Source organism: Polistes dominula, unplaced genomic scaffold (assembly GCF_049000335.1).
Source record: "Polistes dominula isolate Pdom_NZ unplaced genomic scaffold, Pdom_raw_medaka contig_22, whole genome shotgun sequence".
Classification (NCBI taxonomy): Eukaryota; Metazoa; Arthropoda; class Insecta; order Hymenoptera; family Vespidae; genus Polistes; species Polistes dominula.
In genome coordinates this window covers 2,341,364-2,363,650 of record NW_028300966.1, presented here as the reverse complement: position 1 = coordinate 2,363,650, position 22,287 = coordinate 2,341,364, and the positions used below count along the sequence as shown (strand labels likewise).

At 27.9% G+C, this 22,287-nt stretch overlaps 2 protein-coding genes across 6 annotated transcripts in view; both read left to right on the top strand.

Annotated features, from left to right (window-relative positions):
• The window catches only part of LOC107071816 (uncharacterized), a 199,238-nt gene that overhangs the window by 77,529 nt on the left and 99,422 nt on the right, over nucleotides 1–22,287 (top strand). The window lies entirely within an intron of this gene.
• On the top strand, nucleotides 1,344–18,470 carry LOC107071817 (uncharacterized). Of its 4 annotated transcripts, none has more exons than XM_089173007.1 (2): nucleotides 1,344–1,508; nucleotides 17,063–18,470. In XM_089173007.1, the coding sequence occupies exon 2, from the start codon at nucleotides 17,907–17,909 to the stop codon at nucleotides 18,333–18,335; it is 429 nt and encodes a 142-aa protein (XP_089029133.1). In that variant the 5' UTR covers nucleotides 1,344–1,508; nucleotides 17,063–17,906; the 3' UTR covers nucleotides 18,336–18,470. The 4 variants fall into 4 exon arrangements, with proteins under 4 accessions (XP_089029133.1, XP_089029132.1, XP_089029131.1 ...); XM_089173006.1 differs by having other exon boundaries at nucleotides 17,050–18,470; XM_089173005.1 differs by having other exon boundaries at nucleotides 1,344–1,940.

The following is a 22,287-nucleotide window of genomic DNA, read 5'->3' as shown; positions in this document are numbered from 1 at the left end:
AAAAAGAAAATAATAATCTTATAAATAAATCTGAAATAATAATTATTTTTTACCAAACATTACAATTTGAAATATCAAATGGTGTCTCATTACTTTTTACTCATGACTAGTATACTCGTCAAACTCAGTTATATTGTTAAAGTCCATTGTTCATGTTAATTTCTTTTATTGTTTTATTTTTACTTTTCAAGAATAGATTTACTTCGTTTGTTTTTTACTTTACTCCCTTACCTTTCTGCTTATAAATCTCGTGGTGGTTTTTTTTTTTTTTTTTTTTTGAAGAATCGGGATTAATTAAGGGACGACCAGAGAGAGAGTGAGAGAGAGAGAGAAAGAGTAAGCTTGGAAAGAGGTCAAGTGCCTCTTCCGATTCAGAGTATTCATTTCGATCTCTAAATCGAATCCTCCTTCCCCCCTACCCCATCCCACCCCATTCCTCCTTTCTACCGTATCCGAAAGTAAAAAAGAAAAAGGAAAGGTATAAAAAAAAATAAGGAAAGGAAATAAATAAAGAAAAAGAATGAAAAAGAAGCTTTTCGAATAGTCTCGAAATTTATACCGCAGCATTCGACAGGACGAACGAATTTTCTTACGTGTAGATGGCAGTGCGAATTGTAAAAGGGATAGAGAGAGAGAGAGAGAGAGCACACAAGAAGGATGAAACAGAGAGAGAGAGAGAGAGAGAGAGGTAAGGGCGTCGCGAGTGGGCGTATGATCGTGCGTGAACGATCAGGTGAGGGCAATGGAAAGCAGGGCAGCTATTTCGAAGGTAGGGCAGGTCGATGTTAGAAAGAGAAAAACATACAGAACAAACTGTGTGTGTATGTGTGTTCAGAGAGTGAGATGGAAGAAATGCACTATGTGTTTGATACGATGAAGAAAGAATAAGAACACAAAAAAGGATAGAATGAAAAAGAAAAGGACAAAAGAGGAGAGAAATAGAGAGCGAGAGAGAGAGAGAGAGAGAGGGAGTAAGATAGAAAATAGAGGGTGTGGGCTGATTCGTGTGGGGGTAGAAGGACCTGCGCGCGAATTTCCCGCGTTCGTCCAACCTCATATTGATCCCACCCCAGTATAACCAGTGAGAGAGTATATATCTATCTCTCTCTCTCTCTTTCTCTCAAACGTACTACCATTATATATCCCCAAGTTGATGGGGGGTGGGGGATCTTTTTCAACCCATCTCACCCTCTCACTCACCCTTTCTATCTCTCTCTTGGTCGCGAACATAGTACACCGACGCAAAAGGGTGCTTTTCAACGTTGGGGTACTCTCCTCGAACGGTACTGGTGGTTGTTGATGGTGTGGTGGTGGGTAACGGTAGTAGTAGTGGTGGTGGTGGTGGTGGTGGTGGTTGGTTGGATAGGGTGGTGGTGTTGATAGTAGTAGTTGTGCCAGTGGGTGACGCGCTGCTCCCTTACAAGGACGAGAGAAAAATCCGCTGGCAAGCAGCAGATTCGCGGGATTCGGCTGGTCCAGCAGCAGCGCGCGCGCGTGTGTCTGAAAAGGTGTCCGTTCTTCGTTCGTTCGTTCGTTCGTTCGTTCGTGTTTTTCTCCTGAAGGAGAATACCATTTTTTGTTGTTGTCCAATTTTCAATATCTACTGTTTGTTTTTATTTTTGATTTTTTACCTTACGGACATCTCCCCCCTGTTGAAAAAATAAAAATACAACAAAATCATTTTCGTGTTGTTTCACTCGTTACGGAAGCGGGATTGTTTAATAGAAAATTATATAAACCCTTTCCACACAGTTTGTTGGATTTTTTCGTCGTATCTTAATTATTTGATATATGATACATCTGTTATTATTTTTTTTTTTTATGTGTGTGTACCGTCATAAGTTATAACGTGAACAAGTATATATATATATATATATATATGTATATATAGTTAAGATTTGAATCCGTGGAAAAAATAAAACGAAATTACTTGACTGCGGGTAATCACAACATGAATATTTATATATATCTATATATATATATATATAATTACTTTTAAGTGTGTTACTTTTTTTTAATGTGTTGAAAGAATATAGAAATGGATATGATAATAATGATAAACTTTAAACGCGTTTCCTTACGTCCGCGTTTTATATTTATATTCAACTAGATGTGTGAATCGTGTAAACGCTAGTTGGCAAGTAACACGAACTCTCTCTTTCTCTTTTTCTCTGTTTCTCTTTCTCTCTTTCTCACTCACTCTACCAGCTTCAGATTGATCGGCCAGATGTCTGTCTGCCCTTCGATATGCCTTGGACCCTCGAGATAACCTAAATCTCTGTGCTATCGAGCTTACAACTTTTCTACTATTCGTATTGCATTAACTGGCAAGTTACTTTTGACAATTTAATGAATTAAACCCCTTCCTTTTTTTTTCATTTAGGTTGCTTCTACTTTTATTCTTTTTTATTTATTTATTTATTTATTTTTTAGTATTGAGTATGATTCATCATTTCCAGAAATTTCTTTTTTTTCCTAATGTAAGATTTAAAAAAAAAAAAATTATATTTAAATCGTTGGTACATTCAAATTATTGAAAACAATTTAATTAAAATCGTGGTAGGTCTCTTGTACTTTTATTTTTATTCCTTTATTTATTTATTTATTTATTTATTTATTTATTTCATTTTAGTGTCGTGTGTCATTCATCTTTTCGAGAAATTTCTTTTTCTGTTTTCTTCCTTTTAATATACAATTTAAATAAAAGTTATATTTAAATCGTTGTTATATTTAAATTATGAATATAAAAATATATAATAAAATTTAAAAAATTATATTTAAATTTTTGTTATATATAAATTATAAATATAAATATTATACAATTAAATTAAAGAAGTTATATTTAAATATAAATATAAAATTTGTTATATATATTTAATAATTTGTTATATTTAATAAAATGTTGTTATATTTAAATTATAAATATAAAAATTTAAATTAAATTAAAGAAGTTATATCTAAATCGTTGTTATATATAAATTACAAATAAAAAAAAATAAAATTATAATTAAATTAAACAAATTAAATTAAAATCGTTGTTAAATCTACAAATCTCATATTATCGAGAAAATATTTATTTAATAACTTATTTATTTATTTATTTTTTAAGTATGAAGTGTTTTTCATCTTTTAAAAAATTTCTTTTTCTTTTTTTATTTCCAATATACAATTTTAAAAAAATTTACATTTAAATCATTATAAAACCCACAAATCTAACATTACCGATTCAAATCAAATTAAAATCGTCATTCCCTATATATAAACCTTTTGTTTTTTTTTTTTTTTACCGATCACGCCTAGTAACCTTTTTTCTTGTTTTAAGATTCTAAATAAACGTAGTTTAACTATAATTTATTCGAGTTTGGCACGTTGCATTCACGTATGCATACCGCGTTAAACATCGTCGTCTTCTTTTACGTCTTCTTCATGTTGTTCTCATCGTAAAATCGCGTGTGAGAAAAGACACAGTACTCGCGTGGCATCTCATCATCATGGTGATAATGTATATATAGTATACATATAAACACATATATATACGTACAATACGTTTTCCACATATACATACACGTATTTAACGATCGACTAATCTTTTGTTTTTTTTTACCTTTTCTAAGTATTTTTCTTCCCCTTTGATCGATGTTTTACAACCTAGCAAACGTTAGTATAGTCATTTACCAATCCTTATTCCTGATTCCTTCGAAAGTTTCCAACGTGCTCAGGATATAATTCATCCTACAAACGATCATGTTTAATTGTAACGTTACATTGGTCACATAATCACGTGAATCGTGTTCGTCAAGAAATTGTTCAATCGAATTTATACAAAATTACTTTTGGATTTGATTTGAAAATGTTCAAAAGCTTTTTTTTTCCTTCTTTATTTTTTTCACTCATTCGATTTCCTACTCCTCCTCCTTCTTCTTCTTCTCATCCACTTTTGCACCGATCGATATCCAACCACCTTCTCTCTTTCTCTCTCTCTCTTTACGTATCTCTCTCAGGTTATCTACTTTTTTTTTTTTTTTTTTTTTTTAACAATAAGATGAAGAATCACTCAACATCGTACTATTTTTAGATAACCGGATCTGTTCGATCTTTTATTCGATTGATTCTGACCCATTCAATCAATTTTTTTTTTATTTTCATCTACGTTTCTCTCTTATACAAACACAAACTTTCTATCTCTTTCTCTTTTTTGTATTTTTCTTCTTCTTTTTTTTTTTCTTTACGATCTTTTCATATACAATTTTCAAACGAACGATTACATTATATTTTTGAGTTTATGAAAGGAGAAAAAAAAATATAAGAGATGAGTGATACGTCGATCAATTTTTTTTCGTGGTTCATCGGTTCATCAGTTGAAGTACAGCTCCTATTTTATTTGTTTTTTTTTTTTTTTTTTTTTTTTTTAAGTATCAAATTCATGAAACGATAATCAAACGTATTTCAACTTTCATAGATTCGATCGTGTACAATTTATATATCTAAATAATATATTATACGCGAGTATATGTATATAAAATATATATGTATATATATGTTACATTATGAAAGATCAAAAATTGGAGAATGTCAAACACATTTTTCTCTCTTTTTTTTTCTTTTTTCTTTTTCTTTAACGTATCAAATTCATGAAACGATAATCAGACGTGATTAAACTTTCATAGATTCGATCGTGTACAATTTATATATTTAAATAATATATTATACACGAGTAGGTATATAAATGACACATGTGTATATATATATATATATATATATATATATATATATATATATATATATATATAATATGTTATCGTAAAAGATTAAAAATTGGATAATGTCACATAGCAAGTACATAACAAATATGTCGATGTTAAAATAAATATTTGATTGTATTTTTATACATTTAATATTTGGGGCATATATTATACACAAATTACCATAGGAATATCTTGAAATTTTATATTATAAATAAAAAATAAATTAAATATTTTCTATACATCAAATAAAAAATAAAAAATAAATTAAATATTTTCTATACAATAAATACAAAATACAAACTAAAAATACAAAATTTCTATGTAATATATAATAAATAAAAAATACAAAATACAAAATACAAAATTTTATATACAATAAATAAAAAATAAAAAAATAAAGTTTTCTATATAATAAATAATAAATAAAAAATAAAAAATAAATTAAATATTTTCTATATAATAAATAAAAAATACCAAATAAAAATACAAAATTTCTATATGATAAATAAAAAATACAAAATACAAAATACAAAATTTTATTTACAATAAATGAAAAATAAAAAAATAAAGTTTTCTATATAATAAATAAAAAATAAAAAAATAACATTTTCTACATAATAAATAAAAAATACAAAAATTCATAATTTTAATCTTACACACTAAAAATGTATATATGTATATGTGTTGGAACAACGTTGAAGGTAAATCGAAGTACAAATCTACAAAGTTATATATAAAACAGGAATTGTGATTAACGATCTAGAAAGCAACACCATAGAAAAAAAAAAGATCAATTAGAGAAAGAAAGAATGATATAAAGTTGCTTGATTTCTGGCCGATCTTAGCTTTAATGATTCGTACATATCGTCCAATGACGAGATTGGCTTGCTAAATTTTGTATCTACATTACAGATTATTATGCTTTCGCGTGTTAAACATAATATCTTTCTTTTTTTTTTATCTTTTTTATTTTTCTCTCTTTCCGCATTTTATTTATATTATAATATTATTTGCATTTGCGTATAAACTCGCTAACTTTCCTATTTCTCTTTTATATTCTCATTTAATATTATATAATATCATGTAAATTTACGTTGGACATAAATTTGAAAATATTTTCTTTCATTATTTTACGAATTTATAAATCTTTAGAATAATCTTATTTTTTTTTTTTTTTTCAACAAAATAATTACAATGTGTTCGAGGTAATAAAGAAAAAGAAAAAAAAAAATTAGATCAAACGAGTGTTGGTAATTTTGAGATTGGTAATTTCCTTGACTATCTTTCATCGTCATCGTAGTGTCGTGAGTCTAAGGATACATAAACATACATCTATACACATACATCTATACACATACATCTATACACATACATCTATACACATACACACATATAAACATGTATTTATTTACAATTTAATCGTTCCGTATTTAACCGAGGCGAATAATAAAGCATCTCACAGCTGACCGAGTTTTATTCAGCGATAGGTCGACGATAATACCTAACACGAGTTTAGTGTTTCCCGGTGCTCGAGATATCGACTCCACACACACGCCAGTTTCGAGATATTAATTAGTCTGATCGGTTGGTATCTCTTAAGAGACGTACGTAAGATTACACTAGTGTCTTTTCGATCTAGAACAACACGTAGTATTGACTATTTTACGAGTTATCCATTTTTTTTCTTCTTCTTCTTTTTATTGCTACTTCAAACGAACAGCTAAATCAGAACTAGTCATGGATAATATTATGGTTATGGTGTTTTGCGATCTTTACTGATAAATGCTTTCGTAATCGAATATAAAACACCATTGTATTTATATATTGAGTATTGGGTATATATATATATATAATGTTATTAGATAAATTAATTATAAATTTATTATTAAATGTTAAATATAAAATATAAATATAGTATAATATTAAATTATATTAAATAAAATTTAAGAATATTATGTAATATTAAATTATAAATTTAAAAAACAATTTATAAAAAATTTAAATATTATAAATTTAATATTACATATTATATATAAATTTTATTTAATATAAATAAATAATTTTATATATTATAAATATAATATTATTAATATATATATATATATAAATAATATAATAATATTAGTATTAGTATTATTAGTTGTCTTTCTTTGTGTTCATTTTTTTCGTATAATTTTTGAACTTTCTTATTTAGATGCAAGAAGAAATTCTTTCCTTTTATTTTACTTTTTTTTTTTTTTTTTTTTTTTTTTTTTTTATACAACGTGCACCCTATACTCATGTTAAACCATAGAATAATAACGTATATACACTTTCGAATATATGGTAGATAGAACGTGTAGGTTGAAATCAAACTAGCCACCTGGCTTTATCGTTGACGTTAAAGAGTTTTAAATCGACTAGGGTGTTAGCATATTTACGATCACTCACATATGTCCACACTAGAATTATTCTACTCTCTTTCTCTTGTTATTATTACATAAGAAGAGATGTCGTTTAACTATCGAATATAAAATATGTTAAAGCTTAAAGAAAATAAAACTTTCATCTCTTTCAATTCGTTCTCTCCTTGTATTATTTGAAAAGAAACTTTGTTTTTTTGTTTTGTTTTTATGGTTTCAAAGATAACTCGAACGTATAATATTTTTTTTTAAACTTCTTTATCAAATGTATTATATAAAGATCAAATTTGTATGAAACAAAATGTTGTTGAATATTTTCTTTTTTGTTCTATAAAACCACTATTGATAAATATCTATTTATAGTCAGGTATTTACAAGAATGGTTGATGAATGGTTGAAAAGAAACTATTTAAAGGTTCATCCAATATCGACCTCAACAATAGATGATGATGATGATGATGATGATGATGATGATGATGATGATGATGATGATGATGATGAGGATGATGATTATGATCCATCGAATTTAGAAAGCCCATACATACATACGTTTGGCATACATCGTGTTATATATTGATGCATCAATCAAATTATCTCATGAGTATCAAGGCTTTGGCTAATATTGCAGGAAACTATACAAACATTGATACATATGTATCATATACACGATCTATATATATATATATATATATATATATATATATATATACATTGGGTATTACATATATTATAAATAAATATTAAATATTATATTTCAATATAATATATATATATATATATCAATAATGTTACATTATATATAAATTTCATTTAATATAATTAAATAATATTTTTGATATTATTTATATATAAATATTATAATCTAAATTTTATATAATATAATTTAATATTATATAATATTTTTTTTTTATGTAGCTTTATTTAATATCTCATCAACCATCAAGGATTCATTCATAATTTATATTATTTTGAATATAAATATATAATAAATAATAATATAATATAATAAAATTTTAAATAAAATTTGTGTATATAAAATTTTTATTTATTGTTAAATTATTTATATTTATATAAAATATTATATAATATTTTAAATGTATTATAATTTTTTAAATATTATATAATATATATATATATAAAAATTATAGTTATATAAATATAAATTAAATATATAAATATATAATATATAAAATAAATAATATAATATTTAATATTAGTTAGTCATTTAAGTTTATTAGTTATTTAATATTAAATTTATTTATTATAATTTTTATATGATATTTTTAAATATAAAAAAGAAAGATTTTGATATTAGTATTATTATATTAGTATTTAATATAAATATATAATATATAAAATAAATATTATATTAAATATTAATACAATAATACTAATATTAATTTTATTAAATTAAATTACAACTAAAATATAATATATTAATATTATTAGTAATACTAATATTTTATTAGTATTTTATTATGTTAGTATTACTAATAATACTCTAATATATTATAATTTTTTTTTAAATATAATAGTTTAGTTTTTTTTACTTTTATCAGCGTATGACAAGTTTCGTTGATAGATTAAAAAAAAAAAATATTAAAAAATCATCTTATTCTCCTTTCTTTTGAGTATTTTTTTTATCATCTAACATATATCTCGTTTACGCCCCAGAGATTCGTTTTCTACTGAATTCTCACTCACTCACTCACAACAGTCAGTCAGTTAGTCAGTCAATGTGGTAGTAGTTGTACACCTTGGCAGTTTGCACTTACCTATACACCTATATCTATCTATCTACCTTGTCGTCGTTTTCAGAATCACTAGAAATCTCGTTATCGAGGACAAGAATTGTGTTTGGATTTATCTTCACTACTCGAGGGCATGATTTTCCTCAACACTGACTTCTCTTTTCGTTTCTTTTCGTTTCTTTTATTTTCTTTCTTTGTCCAACAAGACGGAGATGTCTCTTAAAAGTATAGTAAGTTACAAAACAAAACAAAAATGAAAAAAAAAATATGAGAGAAAGAGAGAGAGAGAGAGAATGATTTTAAACGATTCAATAATTCGATTTCTCTTTCTTTTGTACTTTATTATTTTTATTTATTTATTTATTTTTTTTTTTTTTTGATAACTTCATCCATTCTTTCATTTAAAAAAATAAAACAGATTCACGTTAGGATGTTGGATTTTTATTTTTTATTTCTTTTATTTTTTCTGTTAATATAAGGGACAGAAAAATTTTAATGAGCGGCAAAATGTCTTAGAATCGTAGAATAAATGGATTATATTTATCCGTGAAAGATTAAGATGACATTTTTATCTTTTTTTTCTTTTGCTCCTTAAGAAAAACCACTTTTGGAATTCTCGGATTATCCTTATTAAATTTAATCCACGAGTTAATATCATTTTATCTATCTATCTATCTATCTCTCTATCTATCTATCTATCTATCTATCTATCTATCTATCTATCTATCTATCTATCTATCTATCTATCTATCTATCTATCTATCTATCTATCTATCTATCTATCTATCTATTTCTTTCTAAAATACTGTAGTAATTATAAGATCCTATAATTTGATATCGATTTATACTTTTCCAATATTTTCAATCCATACTATGTTTCACTTCTACATATACATATATATAATATAATACATGCATATAGAAATAGATATCATAAATTTGTTCGTAAACGTAACGTGAAATATTTTTTTTTTTCGAAAGGATGATGGAAAACGTCACGTTTACATTAAAAACATTTTTATGCATACACATATATATGTTCGTCATATGAAATCCATCAAAAAAATAAAAATAAAATTACAGTTGATACAAAAATGTTTTCAGAAGAAAATTGACACGTACGTTGCATTTTTCGAAATATTTTTTTTAATGAAAAACACAAAAAACAAGCAAAATTATTTGTCGAATTTTATTGAATGCATATTTATTCTTTTCTGTTTTGTTTTTGATAAAAATTGTGCATTCGATCTTGCCACCCTAGTGTGTTTTTTTTTTAGTCATAAGTTATTATCAATAAGAACGAGAAGTATCACTATCGTTGTAACATCTAATCTTCGAAGTAGTATACTAAACGTGTTATCATCAATCGGTGTATATATCTTCGACATTATGCGGCAATAACGGGGGCTGACCCTCATCTCGTAACCCCACTTAAACTTAGCTTGCTAGGATTGGTAGTCCCCCGTAGTTTGTTCTACACGAGAAAGCACCTAAGGTAACCAACCAAAAAAAAAAAAAAAAAAGAAAGCAGCAGCAGTAAGAAAGTAGCCAGTAAAACCATCTCCGGGTATAATAGTATCCGTGACGTCCAATGAATTCACTCAAAACCTTTTTCTACTTATTCTCAGCTTCGTGCTTTACCATAATCTAAAAAAAAAAAAAAAAAACAAAAAAATAACATTTTCTATAAGATTAGAAGAATTTTTGTATTTCTTGTATTTGTCAGATAAATAATTACGAATATTAAATAGATTTATTATTTATTGTTCGATTATTTATAAATTTATTCATAATTAATAATATTTTATTATATTTTATATATACATATATATATATATATAATATGCATATATGTTAAATATTAAATATAGTACATATGTTATAATTTAATTTTTATATTAATAGTAATTAATTTTAATTAATAATATATATAATATTATAATAAATTAAATAATTATATAATAATTAAATTAAAAATATAAACAAAAAATAATATAATATTACAATAAATTAAATAATTATATATTATATATATATATATAAAGTACTAGGGGTGCCCCGCCACCCGTTGCTGTGGCTCACAATCAATCCGATACACACGTCTTTAAGTCAACGAATTACCTTATACCGCCATCTGTTAGAATCTTATCGATCTAACAGAGATAATCATGACTCTTTGTTAATAAACAAATATTTCACAATAAAATAATATTGCAAATATAAATTGAGATATAAACTATCCTATCTTTCAAATTGGATAAAACTGCACACAATGTGCAAAATTTGATTAAAATCGGTTAAGTAATTTAGAAGTCCATTGCGAACAAACAACGTGACACGTAATTTATATATATTAAGATATTAAATATATGTTGTATTATTTACTTATTATTGTCTCTATTTTCTTTTCATTCAAATGTTAATTTTCATTCATTTCAATTCATTCAAATAATACAATTCAAATGATTCTTGACATTAGAGAAAATTACAATAAAAAACAACCACTTTAATTCTTCCCTTAAATGTTACCCTTGTTAGGTAATAAAGTTCATTATACTTTTTTAATTGATTAAACGTGAATATTACAAGAATCGAGGGGAAAAAAAATTGGGATGAGGATGGAAAGGAGGAGGAGGGGACTGGTAGTGGTTTGACACTATATTGGCTATCCCTTTGATTAGATGTGAAAGCAAGCGAAAACCTTTCGATACAGCTTACCTTAATTAACGCTTTGCGGCTGGCAGGTATTTAATTCTCCACAATCCTATATGAACTTGCTCGTTATCGACGTCTATCTATACTATGTATATATACACATACATTTATATATATATATATATATATATATATATATTGTACTCTTAACAAATATACTAAAGTGATCCCCCTTTTTTTCTTTTTTTATACATCAAACTTCTTTTTACGATGTTAATCTTTTCAATTACCTGTAGATCATCAAATTAAACAATTGACTCCTAACAAAAAAGAAAATGAAAAAAATATAAAAACAATTTAAAATAAATTTGTTTAAAATAATTAATTATTTAGTTTACTATTTACTTTATTATTTCAATTTGTTTACTATTCATTCTTATGTACTATTTCATTCATTTTATTTATTACAATTATTGAAATAAAATTCAAACATAGGAAGTAATATTTTTAGGATAAGTTAGTGAAAAAAAACAAAAAAAAAAAAAAATACAAAAAACAATTTAAAATAAATTTGTTTAAAATGAATTATTGATTTACTATTCATTGGATAATGTCAATTGGTTTATATATACTATTCATTCTTATGTAACTATTTCATTCATTTTTATTTATTACCGTTATTGAAATAAAATACAAAAATAAAACATAATAATATCTTCAGGGTATTTACCCTGAAGAAAGAAAAAAAAAAAAAAAAGAATAATCACGTTTTACTGGTATCATGTCAGGTTAAAAGTCAAATCTTTATTGCTTGAACGTTTTCCTGTTGTAGTAGTAGTAATAGTAATAGTAGTAGTAATAGTATCATACCTAGTTGCTAATCTTCTGGACCAGAAATAGCTTCCGGTACAAATCCGTTTACGAAGAAGAGGTGTATACCTGGTATATACCTCTGAGAGTACCTGTCTAGTTCCACGCCCTTTAATTATCTACGCCCTGACACACGAAGAAGTAGCTGTAAGGAATACAAAGAATAACGTTACTACCATTATGCTCATAGGAAGAAACCAGAATGAAAGAAAATACCTATTACTATATTATATTGTTCATCTTCTTTTAAAACTATTAACTCTCATTCCTTTACTTTGATCCTCTTGTCTTCGTCTTCTTCTTCTTCTTCTTCTTCTTCTTCTTTTGAGGTAATATAGAGGTCGTAGTATTTTAAACGATGAAAGTTTATTGTCCAGTTAGCAGTCGAAGTAGAAAACCCCTTTGTTCTTCAAACTACTCGAACGAACTTTTTAATCGTCTTTTCCTTTAACGATCGTTTGGTTTCTCTTTTTTCTCTTTTTCTTTTTTTTTTTTTTTTTATTCACAAATCCAGTGTCAGTCTTTTCGTGCTACCCTATAGATATATATGTTATTATTATGTTTTGTAATTTATATATATTTATATTAATATTACTTAATTGAATTTATATTAATTCACCTTATATATGTATATATTATTATATTTAATAATTTATATACATTACAATAACTCGTATTAAATTATATATATTAATATTACCTTTTTTTATCATTTTAATTTGTATTAATATTACCTAATTAAATTTATATTAATTTACCCTATATATATTATATTTTATTATTATTATAATTAATACTAATATAATATAATTATAATGTAATTTATAATATATAATTTGTAATATATTAATATATATATATAATATATAATTTATAAAATAATTATTTTATTATATTAATAAATTATAAATTATATATATATACATATTAAACCTTTTTATTAAAATAACATAAAAATCCTCTAAACATTTAACAAAATATAAACCAAAAAACAATGATCTTTGTTCTCACAACACTTCTCATCTCTCAAATTTAAAGAAAGAAAGAGATAAAGAAAAAAGGTACCAATCAAAAAAATAAATAAAAATGATAAAAAGAAGGAACAAGGAAGAAAATAACGTGGGCGTTGTTTGTCCCTGGCCTCTGGTTGGTTGACTTGGTGCTATTGCCTTATGATGATGCATATGAAAATGATTTAGGAACGTTTTCGAATAACACAAAAGAATCTGAAAGTTCATTGACCGTCCTTTCGGTAGGTCTCTCATTCTCTCTCTCTCTCTCTCTCTCTCTCTCTCTTTTCTCTCTGACTTCTCACAATTCTTGTTCGCGGTGCCCTTGGAATGCCTTATATGATTCCTACCTCTATGGTTCTTTCTTCCTGAGAAGACATTTTTTTTTTACTTTTTTCTTTTCAATCAGGTTTTCCTTCAAGATGATAATAATAATCTCTTGAAATTTTCTTCCAATTGTTTTTTTAATCTTTTTATCTTATACTTTCTATAGAATTTGATAAGAATTTTTCTAAAGGTGAATCTTATGATATTTGATGCATTTTTAACGAAATACTTTTGATCAAACGTTTTGATTAATTCGTTCAATTTCAATGAAGAAATTAATCCACGTACTTTTGTTACATTTTCTACTGTACTTTAATAAGATAAAACTTTTTTTTATTTATCTTCTTGTTGCACGTTTCAACGATGATGATACACCGTCACCCTGTGTGTGCAACTTTGTAATCAAACAATTTGATCTTATCATTCTTTATTTCTTTCATTATTATTTCGTTTCCATTTTCTTTTTCTTTAGGTTTGGGGGGAGGAGGAGGAGGAGGGGGGGGTGGTAGGGATTTTATTTGGCTCTCATCCGTGTATATCCCATCTCTCTTGGGAATATTGTGTTTTTAGTTCGGCGTAAAGTGTACGGTTTGGAACAACTACACCATAGATAAACTCGACATACACCCACGGACACTTTTGCGACCAAGAAGAAGTTTCAGGTTTCGTTCGTTCGTTCGTTCGTTCATTCCCTTCTTCGAAATGAAAAGAAAAAGGAAAAAAAAAACAAAAAAAAGAGAGAGAAAAAGGAAAAAGGGAAAACGTTTGGCGAAGGATTACAGATGTCTACCTCCTAGAGATGTTGTATGCAAATTTCTACCTTCTATCTCTGCACCGGCAGACACCGTCGAGTTATATGAATCATGCTCTTACGTTTCGTGATGAAAATAAGAGAAAGAGAGATAGAGATATAGAAAGAGAAGCAAATGGCTATGGGAGAGTTGAAAAAAAAAAAAAAATGGGGAAAAATACGTCAGACAAAACGGTAAATATTGTCAACTTTTTAATTCGGTGCTGGTCAACAACGTTCAACTGCAAAATTGAAATATATTTCTAATTTGTCACGTGTGTTTTCATCGTCAAGTTCTTCATACATTTTCACATTTTTTTCTTTTTTTTTTTTTTTTGATAATTTCCATTATTCTGTGTCTCTACGTTAAAAAATAAAAAAATTCTTCTTTTTTTTTTTTTTTTTTTTTTAAGTTGGACTCGTTCCAATTTAAGTTCCATCTTGATTTGGATTATAAACGTTATCAATTATTTTAATTACTATTATTCAATAGTAAATGAATTTTACGCAGAGAGATTGCGGAAAAACGAATATCCGCATAGGATCGATAAAAAGATAAAAGGAAAATAAAAGAAAGAAAGAAAGTAAGAAGAAATTTCTCGTAATATAATTTTCAAAATACTTTTGAATAAAAATAAAATAAGAAAAAATAATAATATCGAAGTATGCCTGACGATGAATGAATTTTTGACATTGTATGATGATCATAAAAATACACAAAAAAATGCTCAATGAGTAATTAAACAATTAACATTATTTTCTGTAAAAGTATTACAGTAATCATCAAAAAAAAAAATAAGAAAAATAAATCATATCGAAGTAAGTCTGACGATGAACGAATATTTAACATACTATGACGATCATAAAAATATAAAAAATAATATTCAATAAGTATTTAACCAATTAACATTATTTTCTGTAAAAGTAGTAACCAGCAAAAACAAAATAAAATATACTAAATAATAATATTAAAATAATTGTGACGATGAATTAACTTTTGACATAGTACAATGATCATAAAAGTATGTAAAAAATACACAATGAGTAATTAACCAATAAACATTATTTTCTATAAAGGAATTATAGTAACCAGCAAAAACAAAATAAGATTTAGTAAGTCTGACGATGAATGAGTTTTTGACATAGGATGTTGTTCATTCTTATCATTAAAAATACTCAATGAGTAATAAACCATTATTTTCTCTAAAATTATTATAGTAATCACGAACCATACTACCCTCTTTCATTGATGATGAATAAACAGAATTATTACAAACTATTAGGTATAAATTAAAACCCTTTTGTAACTTTTCATCATCTCTCTCTCTCTCTCTCTCTCTTTCTCTCATCCTTGACCAATACAAGCAACAAATAAACGAACGAACGAACCAACCAACCAACGATAAAATAAACGGTAGCTCTGTGATAGATCACATACACACAAATACACAAATACATACATAAATACACATACATAGAAAGGTTGGCCCGTTTACTGGCACGTAACGAAGATGGTCACGCGAGCTCCAGGAGTTCGTGCATAATGACCGTGATCTACGAGGCTGTGTATATAGCAACGAGAGCAATACCAACTACCAAGTCACTTGTAGGTTGGTAACAACGACAAAGACAACCGATGAACCAACCAACCAACCAACCAACCAACGAACAAACCTTGCCTGCCTTCCATTATTCCAACGGAACGAACCGCAATCAAGAGAAAAAGAGATGGCCCCGAGGCGTGTCGGCCTCGAGACATCGATGCTGAACTCGATCGTCTAATGGGGTGGGAGGTGGGGGTGGGGACCTATTCGAATTATCATTCGCTCTTGAAATTGACATAGGAAAATTTCTATATGATTTTTACTACTTCCTTCTTCATATCTTTTTATTGTTTTTTTTTTTTTATACAGTGATTAGGATAAATGTTACCTGATTTAGGTGATAATCAAGTGATATTAAACATTCTATTTTATTTTTATTTATTATTCATATATATATATGAGTAATCGAATAATAAAAATAAAATAAAATAGAAAACAATGACTCTATATTTGTCCAAAAAAAAAAAACTTTATATTCCAAGTGAGGATTAGGGGGGTGTAACTCAAAATAAAACTTTACCTAAGAAGAAAAACTCCTGGAGCACTCTTCACAGTGTGTATGTGTGTGTGTTATGTGGGATAGTATATATTTTTTTCCCTACTCGTTCGTAAAACATCCGTTTACATAGGTTTCGATCGAAAAATTAAAGGTCGACGTTGACGTAAGGAAACTTCGTGTTTCGTGTTACTTTTCCTTTTGTTTTGTTTTTTTTTTATTGTTAAAAGTGTAGGAGGATGAGAATAGATGAAAGGGTGGGGGAGAATGGGAAAGTTAGCCCTTCGAGCAATTCGTAACATTTTTTTTTTAGTAGAGTGTGTGTCTGTGTGTGTGTGTGTGTGTGTAGTATCATCGTTGATTGAAGAAGTATGTCAGTGAGCGGATTTTAATCAAAAGGTGAAATCAAAAGAAGAACCTGCGTTGCTGCGTTGCTGTTTGGTGCCGATTGTAAGAAGAAAAGATAGAAAAAAAGATAGAAAAGAGATAACTGTGCAAAGTGAAAAGATCGAAACTATTTTTCTTTTTCTTTTTTGGTTATCGATGAGCAAGGAACGTTTATTCTACTACTACTACTACTACTACTATTACTTCCTGTTGCTTAACATTTTCATGAAAACGATCGTAACCATTAACGGAAGAAGAAGGTGAAATTGCAAGAAAGAGAATAAAAACCTGAAAGAAAGAAATATGAAAGAGATGAAAGAGAAAATGATAGTGGAAATAGCAAAAGCTTCAGAACTGTAAAACACGCGTGTGAGTATTGTGTGTGTTTGTGTATAGTATATGAGCGCGCTTACGCGCGTGTTCCGTGTATTCGTCCTGGTGCTACTACCACTACTACAATCTGAATCTTTGTATATAGATGTGTAATGATTCAGCCTAAGGGAGAAAAAAATATTTCGGAGATCGAAGAATCACCAGTTTTTTTCTATCGCACGGTTCTATTTTATCCAAGAGCTTTTCGTTGAAAAAATTTTCAAAAGGAAAGAAGGAAAGGAAAGAGAACTCTTTTTCTTTTTTATTTCCTTATCTTTTTATCTACTTCTATATATATCTCTCTTTCTCTTTTAACCGATAAATCAGAATATCATCGAAGAAGGTTTCTTCTTCTTCTTCTTCTACGAAAGTACTCGAAGAAGATTAGTAATACGATCCGTGATAAAGAAATAAACGAGAATAAGAATAATAATAATAATAATAATAATAATAAAAAAAGGAAGATAAAAATTGTTGGTAAATCGAATCAACGAGATATGGATGCCTTGGAATTGCAAGCTGCCCTGGTGAAGTTGGATCCGGCGACTACGGTTACCCCGATCACTTCAAATGTCAAACTGATGTCTAATCATCGGATTACCTTTGTCGTCGACGTAGACGGTGATGATTTAACTCTAAGAAGAAATACTTTGGAAATCGATGAAAAACAGTTAAACGTTGGTAGTAGTGGTGGTGGTAATTGCTCGTCAAGTATTGAACATCAACAAAGTTCATCTACTATTACAACTAATACTAATACTATCTCGACCAATGGTACGAGGAAACTTCAAAACGCGAATTGTGGTGGCGCCAGCCTGCTGACGGCTACAACTACTACTACTACTACTACAACTACCCATCAGAATCATCAAACCAGCCAACAACAGATGGGGGTGTCCAAGTGTAATCTCGTCGAGGTCAGGTGACGCCAGCCCTGCTTCGGCGTTAACATGATTTATCACACCTATCCGCCGCACCGGGGTAGCAAACACCACGGTAAACATCATGCGAAGGAGAAGAGACATCATCATCATACTATGCATCATCAGCATCATAGATCTCATGTGGTAAGTCCCTCCCCACCACACACATCTATTGTCTTCGTGATCAATACAACGATTCTTCGATGTACCGACAAAGATTAGTATTATTATTATTATTATTATTCTTTAGATTCTAATTCTATTAAAATCAATGTACATTTTCTATCAAGGACATTAAACGTACAATGATGATGATGATGATACCAGATGTCTAACAGATTGATCACTATCTCTTTGATATTTCTCGTGACGAATAATCATCGTTCTTAGAAAATGCCATTTATTGCAACATGATCTAATCGGTTTTGTTTAGAGAATAAAGATTGAAATGGGAAAAGAAAGAAAAGAAAAGAAACTTTGTTGTATTGGATTATAAGATTTCTATATACAATAAAAAAACCAACCCCCATATATTTATATATATTGGGTTGTTCGTTATTGTTTCCTGTCACAATAAAGGCATTAGTTGATGCAAACCGGCAAATAGCAACACGTGAGATCGGTGAAAGGTTTTATCAAATTGAACAATTTATGTCCATTTGAAAGGCCTGAGTTTAACCTAAAAAGAGGAAGAATGTTTTCTCAGTTTTATAATTCAAGTCATGAGAGGAAAAAAATGTTCCTAGTGAAAGATTTCTAGATCTTCTAGTGAAAGATTTTAGGGATTCATTTCATTATTCGTTTTGATTCAAATCTAATGTTACATCCAGGTTTAAGAGTCTGTTCTTAAGAATATTGTACAAATGTGTATTACCAAGTCAACGAATAATGCAATATGCGTTCTCCTTCTCCTTCTCAGTTGCATTTCACTGCAGCAATTGCAACAGCATCACTATCACTACTACTGCTATCATATTATACCCCTATTGCACATAATTCAAGATGTAGAGAGGGACGAACATGTTTCATGACAATATATAATATTTAAACGTATGTATTTGTATGTATATATGTATATATGTGTGTATCTAATCTATGTATGTGCATGTATCTCAAGGGATAAGAGGTCTCGCAGTTAACCTAGGTATAATCGGTCCATCGCAGCATCCGAGTATCATTCGAGATCACTAACGTTAATAGATGCAGTATTCAGTATTCCCTTTTCTCCACCCTCCCCACCGCCTAACTTTTTCTCTCTCTTTATGGTTTCAAGTGTAGATGCAACATATGTGCATGTAAAAGTAGTCAAACGAATTGTTGAACGATTAAATGTAACATTTTGTTATCGTTTTGTTAATCGAATGTTTTTTTTTTCTTTTTCAATTAAATTTCTCTCTGGATAATAAATGTTTACAAATTGGTTAGATAGAAAATTATTAAATAATATATTTTTTCCTTTATAATATTTATTAAGATTGAATGGTTTATTGGATATTTTTTCTCTCTCTCTCTCTCTCTCTCTCTTTTTCATATAATCACTTTGTGTATTTGTCATGTGGAATTATAAAGGGAGTTAATCAATTTATTTTTAACATTTCTCTCGATAATATAATATAATATACCTGTTGTTGTTGTTTTTTTTTTTTTTTTTTTTCAATGAAAATTGTTATTTAAACGCATTGTGTTGTATCGTGTTTACATGGTAAATGCGAATTATCGGGAGAGAGAGGGTGGGAATAAAAAATACCATGCATTTTCGTGGTGAAGCGTTGGTATAGAAATGATTCACTTTTGAGTCATTCACGTGTATGCACATCGGTTATTGTAAAGTCAAACCACCCTCCCACTCACCCTAAATCATGTAAAAAAAAATTCTATTCAACGATCACGTTACAAGCTTGGAAAATTAAAGATTATTAAATTATTGTGAAATCTATTAAAACAAAATATAGAAGAATAACGTTTGTCTAAAAAGTATAGTTTTAATTTGAATGGATTTTATTGGATTTTTCTATTTGCATAAATTTGCAATTTAAAATTGTGAAACGTAACGAATATATGAAACGTCACTCGTTATCTAAAATTATATTTAAATAGATTATATATATATATTACATATGTATGTGCTATATATGCATGATTGTTGCTAACACAAACCATTCAAAATTTATAAACTCGAGGTGTAGTTTAATTTTGCGATAATTTAATTTTTTTATTAATATTTAATAATTAACAAATTGTATTTAATAAATTATTAATAATATTTAATATATAAATTTTGGTTTATAATAAATTATTAATAATATTTATTATAAATTAGGTTTATAGTAAATTAATAATAATATTTATTAAATTTAATAATTTTAAATTACTAATAATATTTAACAAATTTAATAATTGTTTATTATTTTATATATATATATATATATATTTTTGTCTAAGACAAAACTCAGACAAAAAATCACATCGAATAGTTGATGAGGAAAAAGGTGAAAGGAGAGAAAAGATGACAAGAAGAAAAGGGAGAGGGAGTTGGTTGGTTGGGTCATCCATCGCTAACCTAACCTAAAAAAAAAAAGAGTTTTTGTTCGATACGAAGAACCGGACGAAGAAGAACGAACGATGAAACGAACGAACGAGCGAACGCTATGTTACGCGAAACTCGTTTGCCGAAGCACGTATGGCACGTTCTCTAAGGGCGTGTTGAATAAATTTTCTTATGACTGCGTTTCCGAGTCACGCACCCTTGAGCGACATACAAGCGACGCACAACGAGATCGTGTCCGAGAGATGCATCTAACGCTTGCACATCAAACTCCTCCTCCTCCTCCTTCTCATTCCTCATTTTTTCTTTTTATTTTCTCTCTTTCTTTCTTCTTCATCTTGTTCTCCTTGTTTTTTCTTCCTTGTGTTTGTAATCTCAACTCTTACAGTTCCCTTAGAGAGAATGAGAAAGAAAGATACGTAACATAACCTATAACATATAATATACTTGTCCCGTTCGTACATGAAAGACGATGCAATATATAAACCGATAAAGAGACTCGTTTCTTTTTCTTTTTTTTTTTTTTTTGAATCCATAGAAGTCAGCTCGTTAAGAGATGATAAATGCGGTCACGCTAACGCTAATTTTTATTCTTTCTCTCTTTTTACGCTTATATAGTTAGTTTTAAAATGAAAATCATCTCTTTGTTCAAATCTTTCCATAATAATAATAATAGTAATAATAATTATTCGATCAGTCGTTTATTTAAACATCGTAATATACAATCGTATTTGTATTATTATAATAATATCCTATAATAAATTCATTTCAATAGACAGATAGAATTGACGAGTAAAGAAAGAGGTTATTTGTATATTTGAAAGGTTTACTTTAAATATTCCCTAGAGAGATAGAGATAGAGAGAGAGAGAGAGAAAGGTTTTTCTCTTTATTCGAATAATCGAGAATCGAATATATATATACGATGAAATGAATAAAGCCGTCGGAGAATGATGATCGGTATCTGGCACGACGTTGACGCATGCGAGTAACTCTAGACGCCCCGATCGAGACTACCGATTCCAGGTCTAAGAACGAGAGGAATAACTCGGCATAAATTATGCCAGTCTAAAAAGAGCTACGAATGAGAGAAACAGAGAAAGAGAAAGAGAGAAAACCAAACGTGCAACCATCTTTACAAGATTATCGATGCAACGAGAGTCAAACATTTTTCTTTCTTTTTGTTGTTCCTTTTTTTATTTATCAACGTAACCGTACCAACTCCTAGATTCAACTATTAACTGTGAATATATCGAACTTCGATATATCGATCTATCTAACAATCGATATATCGAACTTCGATATATCGATCTTTCAAAAAATCGATATATCGAACTTCGATATATCGATCTATCGAACAATCGATGTATCGATCTTCGATATATCGATCTATTGAACTATCGATATATCG